This window comes from Hippocampus comes, unplaced genomic scaffold (genome assembly GCF_001891065.2).
Source record: "Hippocampus comes isolate QL1 unplaced genomic scaffold, H_comes_QL1_v1.1 scaffold282, whole genome shotgun sequence".
NCBI lineage: Eukaryota > Metazoa > Chordata > Actinopteri > Syngnathiformes > Syngnathidae > Hippocampus > Hippocampus comes.
The window spans coordinates 561,301-585,629 of record NW_017806073.1 but is presented as its reverse complement, the minus strand read 5'-3'; the positions used below and the strand labels follow the sequence as shown (position 1 = coordinate 585,629).

Here is a 24,329-nt window from a genome sequence, read left to right as displayed (position 1 = left end):
ATAATTATTTTTGTTTTATCCTCGTTGGTTTTTTTTTTTTTTTTTCTCGAGTCACTACGCATCATCAGATGATTCCAGTCCATTGTTGGATGCATTGTCTGGCAATCGGGGTGAGATCAGCTAGGTCCTCTTGGGTGCAAGGTGTCGGGAGGAGTGGGCAGACAAGGAGGTGTTGCATGGTCTGATCCTCTCCACACAGGCAAGAGATGTCGCCAGTCTCATTAAACCCCCACTTTATCAGATTTGTTTTGCATCGGCCGACACCAGTTCTCAGGCGGTTACGGCAAGACCAGAGTGGCCGTGCTTCACTGGCACCAGACGGAAGAGATTCGCATGGCCTGGTAAAAGACACTGTGTGTGGGGCTTGGGTAAGATGCTCTGTCCACAGAGCAACACGCTGCTTTTCCGGATTTCTGTCCAGAGCCTCTACGGAGTGCAGGAAGCTATGCCTTGATTTTAACCTTTTTGTTGTTGGCTCATGATTGTAGAGTTGGTGGCGGGTGTCAGTTTCTTGTCTCAGCTTTTCTTTCTGGGATGCAACTGTCCTCCGGATGCTTGGTGGAGCAATCCCACTTAGTAGGTATAGGTCATCAACCTTTGTGGGCTTCAAGCAGCCAGTCACAGCACGGCAAGCAGAGTTTAGCACTGTGTCAACCTTGGTGGCATGGGCTGATCTGCACCAGACCGGTGATGCGTACTCCGCTGCAGAGAAGCAAAGAGCCAACGCTGTTGTACGTACTGTCCTGGCATCAGCACCCCACTTTGTGTTGGTAAGCTTCCTGAGAATGCTGTTCCTTGATGCCACTTTAGCTTTGGTCTTTATGATGTGTTCCTTGTAGGTGAGAGACCTGTCAAGTGTCACCCCTAGGTAGACTGGATATGAGGTGTGCTGCAGCCTCTTCCCGTACCAGCTAATTTGTAGCTTGCGCTCGGCTTCCCTGTTTTTTAGATGAAACGCACAAATTTGTGTTTTGCCCGGGTTTGCCCTTAGGTGGTTAATAGAATAGTAAGGGATGAGCAGGTCCAGTGCATTCGAAAGGGAGACTTCAACTGCTTCAAAGGTACTCTTCTGGGAGGCAATACACAAATCATCCGCGTAGAGGAAACGTCTTGTGTCTGGTTGGGTAGGTTGATCGTTAGTGTAGATGTTGAACAACAGGGGGGCGAGCACACTACCTTGAGGGAGTCCGTTCTTCTGTGTCCTCCATCTACTGCGACTACCATTGAGGTCTACAAAGAATCTGCGACTTGATAGCATATTGCAGATCAGCTGGGTGAGCCTGACATCTGACATCATCTCATACAGTTTCCTGGTTAGTATGCGGTGGTTGACTGTGTCGTACGCTGCAGATAGATCAACGAATGCAGTACCTGTGATTTTCTTCTTCTCAAAACCATCCTCGATGAATTGGGTTAAATTCAGCAGTTGGCCTGTGCATGACTTCCCAGGTCTGAAGCCTGCTTGCTCTGGAATAAGGAAGTTATCAACAAAGGGAGCAATGCGATTCATAAGGAGACGTTCGAACAGCTTGTACATGTGGCAGAGCAACGATATTGGTCTGTAGCTCTTTGGGATGGCAGGATTTTTCCCAGGTTTCAGTAGGGCAATGACTTGATTTTTTCCACATCCTTGGGATCTTGTTGGAGGCGACACATTCATTCACCAGACTGAGAAACCATCTGCGTGTGCCTGATCCAAAGTGATTGATCTACTCCACAAGGATATCATCAAGACCCGCAGCTTTGTTGTTCTTCATGGACTTCATTGCAGATTCTAGTTCGTCCATGGTGAAAGGCCTTGTGAAACCTGGAGAGTCATCTGAGAGCGCATCAGACACTTGAGGAAGTTTGGCCCTTTGAGTACGTTGTTGAGGATTACCCCGACTATTCAGCAGGAGTTGGTGGGCGACCTGGTCTGCGGTGACTTGCGGCCTTGGCTGTGACTTGGTGTTGTCATTTCCCAGGATACGGATAGTCTTCCAGGCTTTCCTACTACTATGGGTCATATCGGTTGATTCAATTAGCTCTTGCCACTTCTTCCGTCTTTCTTCTGTGATGGAATTTGCTAGTGTTTCTCCACGCTCGATGGCGTCAACACTAAAGGGGTCGTTGTCAAAATGCGAGATGTATTCATCATATAACACCTTAGAGTCATCTGTCAGGCCTTGGATGTAATTTGTACGGCAACCACGAGGGATGTTGCGACGTGAAGACGACTTGACTGATTCTATAAAGGCGTCATAGTTACTTGGAGTGGCTGGAAGATCCACAATGGCAGAGTCTAGGTCTTCGGCAAAGCCTTCCCAGTTGGCTTTCTTCAGATTGAAACGTCGCCTAAAGGGGACAGTGCGAGGAGAGATGACTGCATTGATCTTGAGACCTATTGGACGATGTTGGGTGTGTGGAATTGGGTCCAGGACAGTCTTCTCGCACTGATTGGCAATGGCATCTGATGCAAAAATCAGGTCTGGATTGTACCCCCTTCTCCATCTGGAACTGTTGAAAGAAGGAGGGAGCTTAGCATCGTGGATGAGAGACAGTTGGTTGGATTCTGCCCAGTTCTCAACCAGCTCACCATCGTTGTTACTTTCAGCATAACCCCAGTTGACACTGTGACTGTTAAAGTCTCCCATAACCACGTTGATGCGATCATCGGTGGGATCAGGAGGAATGTCAAAAATGATGGAGGGTGGTTTATATACTGAAGTGACAGAGATTCCCTCTGTGCAGATGGTAATGACTTCAATGTCGTTGTTGTCAGAAATGAATACCTTGTCTACATGCAAACCTCTACGGAGAAAAACTGCACTCCCATACTGGTCATGTGGCCTCTCAGCGATGAGGGTCATACCAGAGATGTGAGGACGGGCACGTGAAGGTCCACGATGTGTCTCTTGGAGGCAGAGGATGTTGCAGTTAGTCTTGATGCATAAGTCCGCCAGGAGATCTTGTTTGGCGCCAGTAAGTCCTTCGATGTTCGATGATATCACAAACAAGGACCCATGCTTATGACCTTGGGCACCGCCGAAAGATCTGAGGTCTTGTTGGGTCATATGAACAATGAATAGAACAACTGTTGTTGATTGCGTAGTGTAGTTGAAGGATTCGCAGGTGCAAAAACACCTGACAGGGACCGCGACGTGAACGCTCCTTCAATGGCCCCCAACAGACCTGATTCAAATGATCAGATCATCAGCAAGCTCTGCGGAAGCCTGACATTGAACCTGTTCATTTGAATCAGGTGTGTTGCAACAGGGAGACTTGGAAAACATGCAGGACAGCGGCCCTCCAGGACCTGAGTTTGACACCTATGGACTACATCATCTGCAAGGGGAGAGCTTGGAGTTTACCAGCCAATGTCATGCATGGCCCCCATCGAGTCTATTTCGATTTCCATAGTGTCAAGCATGGTGGAGAGAGAGAGACAGAGAGAGAGAGGGAGAGAGAGAGGGAGAGGTAGAGGAAGAGAAAGAGAGAGATTTTACTGTGTCAGTTGTCTGTCATGTCTATTATCATTTGCCAACTGCAGCAAATTGTATGTGATCAATACAGTATGTCAAATACAGCTTGATTTAAGCTTTCATTTATTAATTTATGCCACACCGCTGCTAACAGGTGACAAACTGAACACTATACAGGAAAGTGAATCATCTTCACTGTAAATTGCAACAAACCTATCATGCAAAATAAAATAAAATTAAAATAAAAGAGTAAATGAAAATTAATAAATAATGACGTGGGTGAATGCAAATAATATATATTACTGCTTTGGGAAAGAATAAAGTAGCAACAACAAACCCATAATTATGAATACTTAATTAACTATTTACAAAATAAAAGAATGCCCTGAAGGCCTGCTGGATATGCTTTCAAACTACACAACCATAGTAATTTTAATTTGAGCCTCATCAAAACACAAACAATCACAAAACTGAGAATCCTAGATATTTTTTTTTCTGATAATTGGACAGTCCCAAAACGCTTTGCTGGGCTGCTTATGTCACATGCAGAAGTTACTTTGCTTCTATTTGCATGTGATCATTTAATATCGCAGTTTACTGGATGCATTTCTCATTTTATACAGGTCTGTTTAATGTCACGTTAAATTAAGGTGAGAAACATTGAGCAAAGTGTGTTTGAATTTCTTTTATAGAATAACTGAAAATGCTGAAAATATCATGATCATAATGTAAAATGGCCTACATCGTGATTGAATATTTTTTCCATGTCGTCCAGCATGACTTGAGCGAACGGCGCTCTGAATGCCCTGATTTTGATGCAAATGATGCTACAATTGGCCGGGAAAAGCCTACTTCCTTTCGACAACAGCGCACAAAGGTTCAAATACTCTGTCATGCCCACTTCTACTCAACTCAACTCAACTGTATTTATAGAGCACTTTCAAACAGCTATCGCTGCATACAAAGTGCTGTACATGGAACAACTAACATATACAACAGTAAAGCAATAAATCAGTTACAAACATGGTCAATAGCACCAAACAGTAAAACTAAGATCAAATCTGAGTCATGCTGAGTCAAATACCAAAGAATACAAGTGAGTTTTGAGGCGGGTTTTAAAGTCAAGCAAAATACCAGAACAAAGAAACCTATGAAAACAGTTGGCGCGAAAAAAGGGCCCAATATGGATCACTTGATGGACAATGACCCACACAGAGTATGGTAATGAACACAACAATTGACAAACTATGAAGTCAACACTGTGAACAGCATCAGCCAAGCTGACACCTCACTGGCTGAGGAATTGAACAATTTCTTTGCCAGGTTTGAGGTCGATAGGCTTGCAGTAGACCTGCCACCTCCACCAGCTACCAGCCACGCCCTCACAGGGACAGGAAGCGAGAGGTGTGCTGAAGACAGCCAATCCACGGAAGGCAGCTGGACTGGACGGAGTGTCAGAGAGAGTTCTTAATTCCTGTGCTGACCAACTCATGGGGGTTTTCACCAGAATTTTGAACATTTTCCTGGGAAAAGCTACTATACCATCCTGCTTTTAATCCACCACCATTTTCTTTGAGCCAGAAAAAAAACAGTTCCACAGGACCTTAACAGCTCCAGACCAGTAGTACTGACACCTGTTATCATGAAATGTCCTGAGAAATTGGTTTCCTAGGACATAAAATGTAGCCATCCAACCTCTTTTGACAATCATCAGTTTGCGTATTGGTCAAACAGGTCCACTGAGGATGCTGTAACATATGCTATAACAACACACACTGCAGCACTGAGCCATCAGGAGCACCGCAACACCTATTTGAGGATGCTATTTGTGGATTATAGCTCAGCGTTTAATACCATCACCCCAGACATCCTCACAAATAAACTGCCTCACCCGGACCTCTCCACCTCCATCTGAAGCTCGATCAGAGACTTCTTCACGAACCACTCCCAAGTTGTCAGACTGGGACCCCACCTGTCCTCCACCATCACACTCAGCATGACGTGCCACACGGTTGTATTCTCAGCCCTCCGCTATTTCTCCTTTCCAACTATGACCAGTGCTGGGCATTAAAAATTAAAATCAAATGGTGTGATTACCTATTACTTATTCCAAAAGGTTATTGCGTTACTAACTCCATTATTACCATTGAAAAGTTTTTTGTTATTCAGTCAGCACAGTAATTCTGAATTTTTCTATTATGTTCTATCCATAGTGTAAAATGTGTTTAAAATAGCTGAATGAATAATAAAAAACTATTTATTTTAGAACATTTGGCATTTATTTGAACTCAAAAGATGGCAACTTGACCCATGCATACAAATACAAATGTATATAAATGGTCTTAGCACAAGGCGTGTTCTCTGTATTTGTATATTAAAGCATAGTAACCTGAGCATTATCCAACTCTTAAACTTTCAGTAAGAACAAACATCCATCCATCCAAATTCTAATCCGCTCAAATCCTCACAAAAGTCACGGGCGTGCTGAATCCTATCCCAGCTGTCTTCGGGCAGTAGGCGGGGTGCACCCTGACCTGGTTGCCAGCCAATAGGGCCCACATAGACAAACAACCATCAGCGTTCACACTCACACCTAGGGAAAATTTAGAGGGCTCCATTAACCTGCCACGCATGTTTTTGGAATGTGGGAAGAAACCGAAGTTTCCCGAGAAACCCAGTCAGGCACGGGAAGAACTGTGCTAACCAGTCAAGCACTGAAGAACAAACACGTCGATCTACGTTCATTTGCTGCTAAATGGCGTCCGCAGCTTGTCTAATGATCGGGGCAAACGGCCATATATGTATCGAAGTCCGCTCTCGCCACAAACAGGTACTGACTTTACTACAAGCACACACGAGTGGAGCGTGAAGCTGGAAACACACGTGCACTCGAGTTTGTGAGTTTTGTTAATTTGCTTGTTGAAAATGCTTTTTCTTTAGTAGGAGTTAGTAACACAATAACTTATTTATATATATATCCTTCATTATTTCTGATGGTCTCACACCTTGGCCATCATCTGTACTTCCTGATACTATTGAAGAGAAACAGCCTGGATGAGAAGCTGCCAGTGACCTTTTACCGCTCCACTACAGAGAGCATTTCAACAGACTGTATTGCAGCGTGGTATGCAGACTGCACTGAGGCAGAGAGGTCACTGCAGAAAGTAATCTGTTCTATAGAAAAGATCATGGCTGCTCTCTGCCCTCACTGCAAAACATCGCCTCATCCGGCTACATCAGTAGAGCAAAGATAAAAATTAAAGACTCTGCACGTGCCGGTCACAAGTGTAATCAGCTACATCCAAGGTCTCTCATAACCCACGCATCCAGATTCAGAGACATTTTTTTTTCTCCACAGCCATCATAATTTAAACACTCACTTAAAATAAACAAACAAATAATAACAACACTACAATATTAAATTTAGGATTTTATTCTGTTTTTATCAGGGACTATTGCGCTATTCTGCCTGCCACTGGCTGGCACTTTTTAGAGTGCCTCTTGATTCTCTGTTTTTGCTTCGGACTGTTTCTTTTGCTGTTTACTGTTTCTTTGTGAATGAAGATGGACTCCACATCTCGTTGTTACATGCTCACAATAAGGCCTTTCTGATCTGGTTTCACCCAGTCCCAACTGTAGCCTACTTTCTGTCACCAAATTGTCAAGTGCACCGGGGGCGTAGAAAAGAAAACGCCGTTGGTCCGCCGCAACGTCCTTAATTCCCAAACACAGTAAACTAGACTTGCCTGGCATACAAAATGAAGATGTGCCGGGTTTTTTACGTTGAATGCTGTCGATGGAAATAGAGCCCTAAATCTGCCTGTCAACACTACGACATGCTACCGAAGAAAAATTGAAAACAGTTCAGATTTCAGCGATCAGGAAGCACTACTCCTGAGCATTGATTTGTCAGACTTTGTGTCAGGCTTCTAATAAAGACGACTGCATCCAAAAGGTAGTCTTACAGTTTTCATCAAAGCCTGAGCGGGGTCGAGTGAACTAACATTAATAACCGTATGAGCTACACATTAAACTATCAGTCCAAATTGAATTAAAGTATTGATGTACAAAGTCTGTGAAGTCATCGGTCTAAACTGGGGGCGACATGGTGCCTGCAGGCAACACATTGGTGATCCTTGCTTTAAACAATGCAAAAGACAGAATAAATATGGCACTGACTTGAAGCCTCAGTTTTACCATCCGTGTTGAATTTGCCAAGTGGGCAGGCTGCTGAGTGTTGATTTTTTTTTTTTTTTTTTCTGAACGACTATTGACATACCTCACTGTTTTGAGGTTTGGGGTCCAATCTCAGCTCCGACCTTGTGGGGTTTGGACAGTTTCCCCATTATTTTAATGGTATTCTGTCCTCCTCCTACATTTCCAAAGCATGCTTCTTAAGTCAATTAAAGTCTAAATCGTCCAAAGGTGTGATTGTGAGTGTGAATGGCTCTTTGTCTATATACGCTTTCTGTAGCCCCGCCGCTTCGCCCAAAATCAGTTGGGATAGGCTACATCTCAACTGTGACGCCAGTCAGGAAAAACAATACAGAAAATGTATGGATGCATGGAAAATGTATTATTTAACTGCGTAATTTATCTGGAAATATGCCATACTTATTTTATGCAATTGCATACATACTAGGCTCATATTTTTCGAAATACCATTTGATTGTCAAAGCGATGAGGAAAAACATGCTAAATGTTTAAAGGTTTGCATTGAGGCAGCTTTTAGAATTGGGTTATTTATGGAGCATGCATGATACAATTTAATCTGGATGTGTTTCCTCACAGGGTGTGGTGGGTGATGTTGGTGAACGGGGGCCGACTGGCCCTGATGGCAATGAGGTAAGATTCCCTGTCCCTGTTGGCATGATTTCAGTCGAGTTCATCTCACTGGATTTTGCTCTTCTCAATAAACTCTGAATTCAATTTGTCTTAGTTTAGTTCGGCTGTCCGCACTCATTACTTTCCAAAACAATTGTGATTTGGTACATGGCCATTAAACTAACAATAACTGTAAATGAAAGAAAAACTTGCTAGGCCCTTCGCATTGACAGCTTTTATGCTTCTGGATGACTCCATTCATCCAACCATTATCCAAACCGCTTATCCTTATCAGAGTCGCGGTTATTCTGGAGCCAATTCTAGCTGTATAACAGTTTGCGGGGTCAACCCTGAACTGGTTGCCAGAAAATTGCAGGGCACGCATAGACGAACAACCATTCACACTCACAATTACACCTACGGACGATTTAGAGTGCTCAATTAACCTACCACGCATGTTTTCAGAATGTGGCAGGAAACCAGAGTAGACACAGAAAACACACACAGGGAAGCCTGAGCAAGAATTGAACCCTGCACCTCAGCACTGTGAGGCGAATGTGGCTACCAGTCGGCCACATGGTGCCCTGAATTAATCCAACCTTTAGGCTCTCAAACCTTGGACGTGGATACCAAATTATTGTGGTGTGCATAGTTTACATTACATTAAAATGACAAAGTACAATACTTAATCTGAATTATTAAAACACTGATGTACAATATATAACATTATGCTATGTTTAATACAATTTAATAATTTAAATGTCTGAATAGATTTCGTATCCCAAATGCAGATTTTGTATAGTATACCGTCCTGTTTATTTAGCATGTTGCTGTGATGTTTCACAGGGCCCTGTTGGTGGGACTGGTATTCCTGGCTTTCTGGGCCTAAGGGTAAGTATGTGTTTCGCAATGTTGTGCTTATTTGAATGGTTTATTACATTGCATGACCCCGGTTAGAATCCGTGTTTGATTATTCTCTTGGCAGATATGTACTGATGCTTGTCAGTCGGTTGTATTACATGTCATTCCGTGTTCTTACCCCATGAGTGAAAAACGTAAAACATTATTTTGTCATAGTTAGAGTTGCTGCTACATTCAAGCAGTAGCATATCTCACACCATTAAAAACCATGCAAAACCTCGATTGGTTGTAAAGAACCGACACATAAAGAAGAGAGCAAGTTTGTGGAGAACCATAAAAGCTAAAAGACATTCAGGGACTTTTCCTAGAGAGGAGGGCATAACTTCCAATGCCCGGTTGAGAAGAGAGACTTCCGGTTATGAGTTAGGAGCAATAACTCTCGGTTCTGGCTTACATAGCAAAAAAAGTGGAACGTAAACTGTCGACTCAACTCAACTCATTTTCATCAATCCCATCATCTCTACAATGGTGACACTGAAGTGAGCAATTTTCCCTCTAATTTTCCATGTGTGTTCACACAAACTCTCTGAAAATGCCTTGGACCACGGCAAGCAGCATCAGACTTGCGCATGGCAGCCAAGCCAGTATCGCACCTGTACAAAACTCTTGAGATCAAAATAAGTTCCACAATGTAGGTATGTTACTTAAAAAAATAAATAAGTAAAGAAATCAAAGATATTATTGGATAGAGATGTGTACCATGAGCCTGAGTTTGTAAGAATCGGTAATGAATGAGGGACTTTTTTAGATTAAATTTCTTCCCTCTCAACCAAACAACAAGACAACAAGAGGAGCCGCTTCCGGTGCCCGCGCCACCATCAAACGAACAGTTACAACATAAAATGACAAAATAATACAACACAACACGTAAGACACAGACAGTCATGCAATCTTAACTGCTTTTCCTACATACACTTTGTTGTTTTAAACAGTTATAGATGAAAGAGGAGCGAATCAATGACACACATTATGACGCAACATCTAGAAACAGCAACACAAAAAGCTGGAAAAATACCTTGGACTGAAAGACGAACTAGAGAAAAATATGGAGGCTAAAGGCGACAGGGGCACTTGGAAATGTTAATGAGTTGTCAGGTGTTCGTACAAATTTCCAGTGTTAGAAGTGCATTTGGATTTAACTGTGTTTGATAGATTCCATTTTGTACCTTTCTGTAGGGGGACCTGGGCCCTGAGGGTCCTCGAGGACTGCCTGGTATGGTCGGAAGGAAGGTAGTTACACAATGATAATAGACATATACATTTGAAATGTTTCATGGTCAAAATGTTGCTGTAAAACTCCATGAATGCACAGCAAAATTATATACAGTATATAATTTATGGGTTTTATAGCAACATTTGTCAGATCTAAAACAGGATTATTGGTCACATTTTTATAAATATGAATTCACACCTGAATCCTAATCACTTTGATGTGAAAGTCACAGATGGATGTTAGATACAATTTTTGTGTCTAATTTTTCATAGGAAATCATTTCAATTTAAGAACTAATGATCAGCACTAACTTATTGTAACTTCACATATTGTCCCTGAGTGCTATGTATACTACTACAAAAAATGTCAGCTATCATCTTTATATTCATTTGGATTTACCCACTGTCTCGAATTTGTTGCAAAATTGCACTGAACTTTTATTATTCATCATAATACCTGTACATCCTTGATAATATAAAAAAACGTTATTTTGTGGTTTTTTTTTTTTACTTGATTACTTCATTAATCCTCATTCTCATCTGCTACTCCATCAGTCATCCTTTGTTTTGTTGTCCTCTCTCCTCTCTTCTGTGGCAGGGACCAGCCGGACGAGCTGGCCTGCCTGGATTGAAAGGTGATAAGGTGATCTAAATATTTATATATTTGCAGTGTATTTGTGTGTTTTGTCGTCAAGACAGAAATGTTAAATAGTTGTCGTAGATAGTAGAAGTAGTAGTAAATTCCTGCTCTTTGTGGCTATTTAAATATTCTACATAAGAGATATGAAACAGAAAATATCCCACTTAGTGGAAGACAGTTCCCCCCCCCACCTTTTTTTATTTCGATCTTTTATAAAGGCTCAAAACCCATCCAGGTTTTGAATCCGATCAGTATATTGCAATCAGTGCGGTTCTGCTCCTGTCCTGTGGGTGAAGCAGGTTGTCACCTTCTATAGTCTTGCCTTCCAATGAATCAGATTTTGTTATAAAAAAATAAAAGCACAATTATAAAAATGTTTCTATAAAGTAGGTCTATGTACAGTGCAGCCTTGGTTAAACTCAATATATTCAGTACAATACACTGTGGAAACACTTATTTATGAAGAAATAACAGTGTGTTTTTGATTTTTTGTTGCAGCCTTTCCACAGTATTATAGCCTCGCTAATGCTATCACCTGCAAGCCCTCGGACTATGGTGGACGATGGAACCTAGAAGACTGTCATCGCTCTCTCGATTGATAATAATAATAATAATAATAATAATAATAGTAGTAGGGCAGCACAGTGGGAGACTGGTTAGCACATCCGCCTCACAGTACAGAGGTGCAGGGTTCGATTCTGACTCCAGCCTTCCTGTGTGTAGTTTGCATGTTCTCCCCATGCCTGTGTGGGTTTTCCCTGGGTAATCCGGTTTCCTCCCACATTCCAAAAACATGCATGGCAGGTTAATAGAATCCTCAAAATTGTCCCTAGATGTGAGTGTGAGCGCGAGTGGTTGTACTGTACGTCTAAGTGTGCCCTGTGCTTGGCTGGCAACCAGTTTAAGGTGTCCCCCGCCTACTGCCTGAAGACAGCTGGGATAGGCTTCAGCACCCCCCGCGACCCTCATGAGGATAAGCGGATTGGAAAATAGATGGATGGATGGATGAATGTGCTGCACACAGCCGTGGTTGCTCACACGACAGGTTGTCCATTAGCACAGACACTACTATTTATCAGGCGCTCACACGGTTCTCCACTCCCCCAATTTTTTTTAAACCTAACGAAGCAAAAAAGATTGAAAATATAAGATACCCTTCATGGTTTTAGGAGACAGAAAACTCACCAAAAATGACGTGCACTTCAGGTGCTGGCTTCATTTAGAGCTCCTACACAAATGTTGTGGAAATGGGTTGCACTGTTTTTTTTTTTTTTTTGCATTAACGTCCAAGCATGTAGAAGCATGAATCTGTCGCAGAGATCATATGTGCACTGACTTAATATCAGCTTGCTATTCAATGGTCTCTTTGTTAGTTTTGTGTTGTTATATCTCTGTATGATGCTGTGAAATTTAGGGCGAAGTGGGACAACAGGGTGAACCAGGAGAGATGGGTTTCCGAGGTGACAAGGTATGTGCGATATACATCATTTAGCTTTTGGAGCTTAGATTTATTTATATATCTATATTTTAATGAAGCCATCATCCATTTTGATGCTATCCTAGTCAGAGTGTGGTCCCCGGTGTCCTTGTGATATGACTGTGTGTGTGTGTGTGTGTGTGTGTGTGTGTGTGTGTGTGTGTGTGTGTGTGTTTGTGTTTGTGTCTTTCAAGGGTGTTTCTGGTGCAGCTGGTCCTTCTGGTCCAAGAGGAAAGCCTGGACCACCGGTATGTTTTAAGTCAGTGGCTGTGTGTTTTCCTCCGGTTTGCTTTTATAGACAAAGCTATGTAAACACATCTGCAGAACTTTTCTTAGCTTGTAAACTAACATTTCTTGGTAATTTTCACAACTCCACAATACAGACTTTCATTTGTTCAGTAGTGACAGAAACAAGGCAAGAAAGAAGAGGAATGCATTTTGGAAGAAGCAGTTTGTGTTCATTTGTGTAAAAGAATATTTCAGCCGCAGTAAATGCTGAAATATAATTAGTTTCTTGAAACTAATGTAAGTACATAGCATCTGGTTCACCCATAGATGACCTTCATCACATTACTGTTGGATTACTTGGTAACACAAATGCCATATTTGTCTGTGCGCAGTCATGGTGATGGTTTGCCCCTGCGAGAACCACTTTTGTAATATTTCTGGATCAATCACAAAACAACATCAAAGCATCTTAAACGCAAAATCCTTAAGTCACCAGCACAGCAAACGTGGATTCGTTTAATAACACAGGGAAAATAGTCACTACAGTGTTTCAGAGTAACAAGGCAAAAGACAAATATTTACCGGTAAATACTCTGCTGTTGTTTACACTTGTGGCTGATGTCGTGGATCAAGTTGTCCCAGTGGGAGAAACATCATAAACAAGTAATGGCTGGTAGTTGAGACAACAAGAGAGTAGAGTTGAGAGTCCTTCACCATGATGTCACGACTTTTGAATCATGTTCATCATCATCTTCAATCACATTGCAACATTGCAGTAGGATAACCTCAACAACCTTTCGTTGCAGCTGGGATAATATATAACTTGAGATAATCTGAAAACCTCCATCCATCCATTTGCTAATCCTCTTATCCTCACAAGGGTGGCAGGCTTGCCAGAGCCTGTCCCAGCTGTCTTCTGGCAGTAGGCGGGGTACACCCTGAACTTGTTGCCAGCCAATAGGGCACACAAAGTTGAACAACCATCTGCACTCACACTCACACGTAGGGACAATTTGGAGTGCTTCATTAACCCACCATGCATGTTTTTGGAATGTGGGAGGAAACCGGAGTACCCGGAAAAACCCCACGCAGGCACGAGGAGAACATGCAAACTCCACACAGGAAGGCTGGGGTCAGAATCAAACCCGCACCTCTGTACTGTGATGTGGACGTGCTAACCAGTCACCCACCGTGTCACCAATCTGAAAACATAACTAAACAATCATAAAATATGGGCTGTTGCTGTTTAAGATGTGAATACTAGGAGACAATCATATACACTACATGAAGTTTCTGAAGAAATTGCAGTTTCTGTTTTCTTTGAGCTCTGTCTTTTCAACAGGGTAGAATTGGAGAAGTCGGGTTACAAGGCTCACCAGGACCTCCAGGACCAGAGGTACTTTCAAATTTGCTTCCGGTGTTTATGAGAATAGAAGGACATGATCGTTGTGGAAAGATTTACAGAAAAGGTTTCATTTAGATTTGTAACAAATGCTCATTGCCTGAAGAATGTCTAATTTCTGTTATTTTGTGTATTTTGTTGAAAAATCATTCGAACAACAGATATAGTTCCACTTTCCAGAGGCAAAGATATTCAAAGTTACATCGAAAATTACATCGACCGCGCATCGTGAAGGAAATTTAGATTTCAATCGAATCAAGACCAAGATCAAATTGATAATTCCATCCAAGATTAGATATCAAGTGGATGTTGCAAAGTACATGTTATGTTCAGAGGCGGTCTTGACTCGATTTGCTACCCGGGCCGATGTCCCTTCTCACCAACCCCCATACCCTCACCCCTCATCGGCCTCACACAAAATGGACTTACCCCCAAACCTTGCCACCAACACAACAATATTTTATTCAATATAATCTTAAATACAAAAACGTAACCACAAGGAAGAAAAAAACAAGATCTAAAAATAAATTACAACTTCTTCCAGTCTGCAGGTCCGTACTCGGTCCTCTGCAAATCAGCTGTGTCCGAATTCAGTCAGAACTGAAGGCTAATTAGTAGGGTCAGCAGACAGATGCTCTTCTTCAGGCACATGATTTGGGATTTCTCAGTGAGGAATTTCTAAGACTAAATAGTATCTGGGGAAAAGCCACGCAGGCACGGGGAGAACATGCAAAGTCCACACAGGGACGCCGGAGCCGGAATTGAACCTCTGCACTGTGAGGTCGACGTGCTAACCAGTACGTCTTCCACCGGGCCACCCTCAAAAAGATCTTGAACTATAAAATACTGATTTCATCTCAACAATATTTCTTCAATAAACCCTTTTTGGCATTTGTAAATTTATGACCTACACATTTATACAAAAATTAGAGTGCTGGACTCACACTCAGCTCTTTTTCAGGGTTTTCCAGGAGACATCGGAGTGCCTGGGCCCAATGGGCCACCTGGACCAAAGGTATGGCAACATCTGTGTGTCTGTTTTGAACTCACACAAACCGTACCATTCATTTAATGTGTAATTGCAGGGTTTACAAGGTGCTCGGGGTGTTCAAGGCCCGATAGGACCACAAGGAACGCAGGTAAGAGGATTCAATACCTTGATCTAAAAATAATATTGACACTGTAACAATAAGTGGAAAACTCAGTTCATCCAAAAATAAAAATTCCATTCAAGTCTAGTGTGCAGAAAGATAAATATCAGGTAAGACAACATGTCTCGTGTTAACATCTCTTTTGTCTAAGATGTCTCTTGGAACATGTTCCGCTGGGTGAGGTCATGAATCACATTGGGTACTTATAAAAACAGACCTGAATGTTTTCCAGTCCCGGGTGGCGGGGAACAACACAAAAAAAAAAACTGTTGGCCACTGTACAAGTGCTGAATATTGCAGCTTCCAGAAGAGACGAGACATTGTCAGTGTCAACACCGAATAGCATCAGTGAAAAAAAGAGACCGAAGCACATCTTTTCCGGTTTTGTACTTAAGTGTTGCTTGTATACACTGAAATACAACTATGTTGAGCTACTTCATCAAATGAGCAGACTATTTTAAGGCACTGAGTTATGCTGCAGTATGCATACCAGATTTCTCTCTTTGTGAGAGCAAAGCAACTTTTGTAGTCCAGATTGAGAGATGAGTAATGCGTAATGCTGAAATCATCATTTATTTCAAGACATGTGACAACAGGGTTATGTTCTCGTTCTATAATCGCTGAACATACCAGCGTGAGTCAAGTTCTTTATTCTTGAGATTACTTTTGTGTGTGTGTGTGTGTGTGGAGATTACTTTTGTGTGTGTGTGTGTGTGTGTGTGTGTGTGTGTGTGTGTGTGTGTGTGTGTGTGTGTGTGTGTGTGTGTGTGTGTGTGTGTGTGTGTGCGTGCAGGTGTGTGTGCGTGCAGGTGTGTGTGTGAACATGTTTTGGTGGATATCACTTTATGTACTGTGTGCTGTGTTCTTGCAGGGTGAAGAAGGACCGCTTGGCCCATCTGGCAACGCTGGTCCAAATGTAAGAACTATCAGATGATTTCAAAAACAAAAATATCCTGTATACACTCACAATGAGATTCTTGCAGATAGTTTGAATAATGCAAGTGTATATACAGCAAGCAGATGGAATGATCTGTGATAAAGAATTCATGATCTGAGGCATGATTATGGTTCCTGAATGTGTGCTGCGCTCTGCGTGTCATATTAGGGGCGACCTGGAAGGAAAGGCCAAATGGGTGAACCTGGTCCAGATGGTCTGCTGGTGAGTCTATTTTCCTAATCTCGTGTTTATGCAATATTTTGATACTTTGTATTTGTGACTCGATCAAAAATGACTCTTCGAAATCGGTAGATGTGATCCACCAAAAAATATGAAGAGCTCATTTCCAAAATGTGATACATCCATTTTGATTGTTCTGTGAAAAAGGCCAGCAAATTTGACCAATATTACTTTTCCCCTATTAAAATAATGCTGATTTAATTTAATTCAATGATTCTGTCTGGAAACAAACTGTAAAGTAATGTAGTTGTAGTAGTAGTAATAGTAGAAGTAGTACTAGTAAAAAAAGAAAAATAATGATGATGATGATGATTATTATAATAGCACTTATCGTTTTGAAATCCCACAGCAATGTTAAGTGTCTTTTTTTTCCCCAAACTGCTATAAATCCAGCAACACAAACAATAGAACATGCAATACATTAACTTACTTGAGTCACAAAATTATGTGATCACAACTTTTATGCATGAATGTGTAGCTAGGATTATTTACTCCGAAAGAACAAGAGTAACGTTATTTCAAGCCACGCTACATATTTAGTAGGTCTAAAATTGTGGTCGTTATACATGAAAGAAAACAGAGTGTTTTTTTTTTGTTTTTTTTTTTACTTTACTTTGCTTTTAAATGTATTACTGTATTTTCCACACTATTAGGCACATCTTAAATTATTACATTTTCTCAAAAGCCAACAGTGCGCCTTATAATCCGATGCGCCTGATAGATGTATTTATGTTGATTTCTTGGACATAGTATTTGAAATGTTTTGTAAAGCGTTTTGTTACAGCTGCAGCGGTTGTGAAGGCTCTCTATCAATAAAGATTTATTGTATTGTATTGTATTCCCTTTAACGTAGCTCCAACTAGTGGATGCATAATGCAACCTGAGCCACTATTTGATTGTTATAATGCGGTGCGCCCTATATATGAAAACTGTTTTAAAATAGGGCATTCATTGAAGGTGCACCTTATACGCCGAAGCGCCTTATAGTGCAGAAAATACAGTACTGTGGAAATTGTAGAAACTCGAAGAAAGCGACAATTTCTCACGTCCGCACTCCGAGAGAGAGTGTTGTTTTTTTTTTTTATTTTCACCTAAAAAACTCACGGCGCCAAACGAGACCCGCCGAAAGTAAGTTTCCATAGCAACAAACAGACTAACATGGCGGTCCTTAAAGGGACTGCGATTATTTCTACCCCGTTACCAAATAATCGTGAACTCTCTAACAAGCATATGAAAACATTGCATTCACACGTTTGCAGTTGGTGGTGAATTATGTAAATAGGAGTCACTACAGTACGTTCTTTTGTTTGTAATTGTTTTTAAATGTATTTATTAATGATTCATATGTGAAGCACATTGAGTTACCTTGTGTATGAAATACACCCTGCCTTGCCTTCTTTATGTCTAATCTAGATGGTTCTCTTTATTCAACCTGTGTCAAATGCTACCAGTTGTAAATCTCACTGGCACCTCAGAACCATCCATCCATTTTTTTCCGATCCGTTTATCGTCACAAGGGTCGCGGGCATGCTGGAGCCTGTCCCAGTTGTCTTCGAGCAGTAGGCGGAGACACCCTGAACTGGGTGAACACACACAGATGAACAATCATGCACGCTCGCATTCACACCTAGGGACAATTTAGAGCAGGGGTGCCCATTGCGTCAATCGCGATCGACCAGTAGATCGCGGACTGGTACCCAGTTGATCGCGAGGGGTGTAGAGGAGAAAAAAAAAAAACAAAAACAATTTGTGCCTCTTTGTGCATGTTAGTAATATATCTTTTTGTGTTAATGTACACTGCACCCTAATCATCCTATCAGTCTCATTTTCACAAAAAGTATTTAAAAAAATAAAACAAAATAAAGTAGGTACATCTTTAAACTACGGTGGTGCATGACCTGCGTCACCGGAAGTTGTTAGCGCTCAGCAGTCTGCAATTGCAGCTTGTGATCAGAGCTGTTGTGCTATATATTTTATCGTTATCATTATTCTCATTCAGTTTGTTTCGTGTACAGTTCCCCGAAGGCACGGTCAAAGAATAGGGCCGAGGAAAGCACTTTAAAACGGTACGTGTGAGCTACGATAATTAACAGCCTGCAAAAGTGCATCGCATGCCTTCGTGTCAGGATGTTGTCCATCATGGTGTCCTTGTGTATGTACGTGCGCGGTAATGGGTCGATCGCGGGAGCTTGGTTGATCGAAAAATCGATCTTCATTCCAAAAAATTTGGGCACCCCTGATTTAGAGTGTTCCATTAACCTGCCATGCATGTTTTTGGAATGTGGGAGGAAACCAGAGTACCCAGAGAAAACCCACACAGGCACGGGGAGAACATGCAAACTCCACACAGGGAGGCCGGAGCCAGACTCGAACCCCACACATTGGTCCATCAGTCCAATTTAAAAAAATAAAAAAATAAAAATAGGAACAGTCCAACAGATGAAAATTCCAATTTGATTAAAATTTTAATGGAGTGCACTATATATCAGTTTATCTACATCATACGGTGACTTATCTCAAAGAGCTTTACTCACACATAACACTCACATACATTTCACATACACTTATTTGCCAATGTATTGAACTGTATAGTAGAGTCAGAGCATGCTGGTGGGTGTATTGCTGTATTGTGATTCCCAAATATTTAAGCACGTACTGTGAATACTGCATGATCCCATTTTGTCTACAAACATTCAAGCATTGTTTGAGAGAAAAGTTGTAATGTAAGACTTTTTTTGTTGGTTCCACTTTCATTGTCAAAAAGTCTCATTCAGCTTTGCTTTGCATTTATGATTAAAGAAAGGAGGACCCTTCCATTCACTGTAACATGCATGGGTTTTATTCTTAAAGTACTCTATTTTTAGGAAACAAAATCCAGACTTGTTTTTATCTGTCATTAGTTTTGTGTTCTACGCTCTAAATTAAAAAAAATATATTTATATTTCCTGGCTTTCCCATCTGTCATACCACAGTTACAAACAACACACATAAACATACAGTTCAGTTTATGTGGATGTGTGTGTTCCTTTGCTCAGACTTGAAATATCATTTGAGCCCCGAGCTAGTAGCAGGCAGGATGGTTGCACGCAAAAGAAATGTTCTAATTGCAGGAAGCTAATCATGATGCTTTTGAATCTTTCCTTCTTCCAGGGAGAGAAAGGGGACATTGGAAATGTTGGAAAAATCGGACCACAAGTGAGTTGCTTCCTCACTCGGAATACGCAGGACTGACACTCATTAACTCTCTTCTTGTTGTCGATTTTCGTTAACTCTGCCATGTGGAGCTAATGTCGAAAGTATGCCCTTCATTTTAAACGTGAAAATGCCACTGTCTTTGTTGACTTGTTGTGTGTGCCCAACACCGGACCGCATTCATTTCAAAGAAAAAAATATGAATACATGTTTGTTTTTTTTTAATTGATTTTGGCAGAACAGCACATTTCAATACCATGCTGAGGAATTCTCTTCCTCACTTGGCTTGGTTTGTTCAACTTTGCCATCATGTGCACAGTGGCTGTACACACTGTATGCGGTGTGGATGTCCACATATAATCTCCACTGAATCCCAAAATATTCTGCAACATTGTTACAAATAAAATCAGCCATCACAAGTACTGCCACTTGATGTATTTACTATTCCAGAAAGTATTAGTTTAATACAGAAAACTTTACTTCACTTTGAGAGTGCATTCCCTTTATGTTAATATTTGTGTTTTGTACATTGTAGGCAACCAAGCCCACCAAGTTGAAATTAGTCACTGCGGTACACATATGATAAGGATTACGTGGTTACAGAAGAGAGAAGACTTTGAAGCTCTCAACACATGGGGGCTCTGATGATGCGTCACTTTACAAATTAAGTGAATGCATAAGACCTGAGAAAGACCGTTCTTGACTGAGGCATGCACACTTGGCCAAGTGTTCCATAAAATGCTTCAAAGGAAATTTAACTGGAGGTTGTTGTTCTTTAATTTTTTTTATTTGCCTTAGCTAGCGCATTCCATTTAAGATCTCCCCTCCAGTACACCAAAATAACTGTAAACTTCTTAAGTCCATTGAAATCTAGTTTATGTCAACCTATCCGCTTTCATTTTCCTGTCAGCAACTCACTTTGCACTTATCTAATGTATGGGCATGAGAAACAGGCTGCAAAGGTCAACGGTTATAAACTGGAGCAACAACTAAAAAAAAAACAAAAAAAAAAACAGCTTTCGGTGAAGCTCACATCTTATAGATTCTGCCATACGAAACTCTTTAAAAGCATCTCCGTCTGGTAAATGATACAGGTTCCACTTCTTGTCCTAATTAAGGGATTTGTGGTCAATTTTAAGAAAGCCTTCGGGCTGCATCCCTTCTAAGACACCCTGCTTCTAAATCCGCCGCTGCTTTTCTTGCTTGCATCGAACAAGAAAATCCCCTTAGCTAGTGCAACATAAGTCAAACTTTATGTTTTCGCTGAGCTCAGGACTGGCAAGAAGATCTTAAACTATTTGCCAAGGTCTTAGGGGTCTGTTTGTGGTCTTCGACTGCTTCTCACTCAGTACCGTATATTTTTCCGAAACACACCTTTTATGCTACTGTCTGGTTCATGCTTTAGCGCACATTCACTCGAGCGCGAAACGTAAAGCAATAGAGTAATTGGACAGAACAGTAGCAAAAATAATAAATAGAGTGTGCACTTATCTGGTAACAAATCTTGTTGCCTTGGGGAGTAAAAGACCATATTTGAGTTGGTTTTAATTTTTTTGATTCTCCATCAATGAGTTCATTGTTTGAAAAAAAAAGGTTAAACTTCAAATAATAATTGAATAACTTCAAAATGAAATATCCGCAAAGGCTAGCTGGTCACAGCTGTTTTTACTTTGAAAAACTCGAAAGCAAAATTTGTGAATTTACTTCATGTTTCTTGCTTAAAATGCCAAAATTGCAATTACTTTACCTTTAAAAATCTTGAGATATTTCAAGCATTTTTTTGTTCCCGATCCTCCTTTAAAATAAATGTACTATTTGAACAGTTTTTACTGATGCCTGAATGAAAAAAACTAGTTTCACCAGTTTTGTTGTGTACATGTAATATGAGGCGATCCTACACTTTATTTGGTTTCATTGTCATAATGGCCCTCCGAAGGAAACCATAACTACAATGTGACAAAAATGAGTTTAACACACCTGCGCTCGAGAGACGACAAAAAAATGAATACTGTATTAATATTCTTATTATTAACCATATATCTATCCATCATTGCATTCTGTCTGCCAAATTCCCTAACACAGTAAACTGGACTAGCCCTGGCACGAAAATGAAGATGCGTACGTTTTTACGCCAAGCGCACATGCACCTGTCTTTGAAAATCGGACCCATAGTGTAATTTGCATCATAAGATTCTCTTGTCAAGAGGCTGACACTGGTTGAGACCACATTCCACCTCTCAAATGTGATCTGGAAGTGGTTAAACTCCACCGATAACTTAAATATTTACATTAGCTTGAGTTTTTCCCTCCCTCAAGCACTCTTTTTAAAAGAGTATTTATTTGCCATTAACCATAAGAGTTCCTGTGTGGCCCATTTTGAATGTTGTCACACCACTGCTAAACACATTGGGACACTGCTATGTTTATTCTATTATGTTTTCTACTCCCATGGGCAGTAATCAGAGGCTTTTATTCGACTTCTTCTGCTGCTCTGCTTGGATGATGTAGTTCATTTGGCCTGGTGAATGCCTTGGGTGTTCAAAAAGAAGCCGGAGTACATTGGGAGAGAAAGGCCATGCCACCATTTGCCTTGCCCCTGTACAGCAGTACCAGATAAGATGTGGAACATGGATTAAGGGATGGAAAGCCCAATTTATTCTGTCCCTGATAATTATCTGTAAATCCCAAGTATCTGGTTTTGATTCAAATTTCTTTGGGGGTGGGTGGCTTTTATTTTCTCAACTCACTGACAGTAAATTGGCAAATAGCGTTGGCTAGGAAAACGTCAAAACATTGGCCTTTGTAAATTAATGGGTGTATGCGGTTGGAAATAATGAACAGTGGAATCTGTCCTTGTGGCAAAATACTTTGAAAATGCCAAACATCATTTTAATGGGACACAAACAACATTTCTGTTGATATTAATGTCACGTTATAGAGACATTATCTGCATTAGGTTGTTTGAGCTGTGAGATGATATGGTGCATTTCAAATGTTTTGGAGACAAACATATAGACCATAAGGATAGGATTAATCTCACGGCTTTATTGCCCCTTTTCTGTACTGTGTGCTTTTATTCTTCTCCAAATTGTCTTTATTTTGTACAGAAATGGATTACAATGTCAGAAAACCAGTTGTCATTTTACTTCCTACGAATTTGTTTTTACTTGGTTGTGTTCTTATGTTAAGTGATTCGTTAAATGAAGTCAACATGAATTTAGTCAGCTCTTAAAATTTATGTGAGTTGAAGACTTCACACTTTATGGGTCAAATCACAGCCTTTTCCTTGCCAGGAGCCCCACCTTATTGCTTATCAAAGCATTACATTGCAGACTATGACCTCTCACATTCCAACTGTCATAAGAGGTTGGGAAATAACTCTTAGATGAGGGAAGATCAGACTCTCACATTGGCATAGCCGACTTTCTCTCAGTACCATGTTTTCTCTCTCTAGGGTCTTGTAGGCCTCGGAGGGATAGCTGGCATGGTCGGAGGTCCTGGTGAAAAGGTAAGGAGTGTTTTTAGCTTTCATTATGCTGTCACTCAGCATCAATGGGTTGCTTTTCAGAGGCAGACACTTGTAATTAGGCCTGTGTTAAGCAGCCATAAATTCAGGCCCCAGAGGCCCATGAAGACATCACTTAAATAAACAGTCAACACTCTTACTACATCCTCATCCCCACAAAAATATTGTCGTGGGTGTGACACAATTACTGTCCTCCTCCCATTGCCCTTTAGTTTTAAGGTTATGGTAGTGGCAGGGGCGTTGCTAGGCTCAAAGCTCTGTCAGGGCACAGGCCCCTGACTACATTGGTCTGCAAGCACGTATTCAGTACCGGTCCGCGGAGCACTCAGTACCCGGTCGCGGAGATATTTATATATTATATTTAAAAGAAGAGAAAAAAAAAAAGATAATTCTTTAGCGGAGCATATGTGCCCCAATTGCATGTTATCAATACGGCAGGAATGTAATGGATGGTTGCCGGTAGACAAAATATCAGTCAGCCCATGAACAAGTCCATGCCAAAAAAAAGGTTGCGGACTGCCCAACTGTATCCCCTTCCACACGCACACACACACACACACGCACACACAAAAAATACTGTACTACTTGAGATATTAATCAATGTACGAATATCATTCATTGAGTATATCTCACTCTGAAAAGAAAAGGAATAAAGTCAACATGTAGACGTACTCAAGTATACAAATGCATTTACACTTATGCGAGCTGATATATATATATATATATATATATATATGCCGTATTTTCCGCACAATAAGGCGCTTTGGAAGGCGCACCCTCAATGAATGGCCAATTTTAAAACTGTTTTCATATATAGAGTGCGGCGCATTATAAGGCGCATAGAATAGAAGTGACAATAGTGGTTGCGGTTGGATTATGCATCCACTAGATAGAGCTATGCTAAAAGGAATACAATACTATACAATGCAGCTTCATTTATTTCCAGCCTCCACAACCGCTGCAGCTGTAACAAAGCACTTTACAGAACATTTGAAATACTACAACCAAGAAATCAGAATATTGATCCATGTATAAGGCACATCGGATTATAAGGCGCACAGTTGGCTTTTGAGAAAATTGAATGCTTTTAGGTGCGCCTTATAGTGTACAAAATATAG

At 41.0% G+C, this 24,329-nt stretch overlaps 1 protein-coding gene across 1 annotated transcript in view; it reads left to right on the top strand.

Annotated features, from left to right (window-relative positions):
* The window catches only part of col24a1 (collagen type XXIV alpha 1 chain), a 127,261-nt gene that overhangs the window by 40,033 nt on the left and 62,899 nt on the right, over positions 1-24,329 (top strand). Inside the window, exons 13-25 of the mRNA XM_019894380.1 lie at positions 8,253-8,306; positions 9,132-9,176; positions 10,383-10,436; positions 11,017-11,061; positions 12,473-12,526; positions 12,730-12,783; positions 14,106-14,159; positions 15,127-15,180; positions 15,251-15,304; positions 16,188-16,232; positions 16,422-16,475; positions 19,644-19,688; positions 23,140-23,193. Coding sequence (XP_019749939.1) covers positions 8,253-8,306; positions 9,132-9,176; positions 10,383-10,436; positions 11,017-11,061; positions 12,473-12,526; positions 12,730-12,783; positions 14,106-14,159; positions 15,127-15,180; positions 15,251-15,304; positions 16,188-16,232; positions 16,422-16,475; positions 19,644-19,688; positions 23,140-23,193 — 666 coding nt within the window. The remainder of the gene's footprint in view (positions 1-8,252; positions 8,307-9,131; positions 9,177-10,382; positions 10,437-11,016; positions 11,062-12,472; positions 12,527-12,729; positions 12,784-14,105; positions 14,160-15,126; positions 15,181-15,250; positions 15,305-16,187; positions 16,233-16,421; positions 16,476-19,643; positions 19,689-23,139; positions 23,194-24,329) is intronic.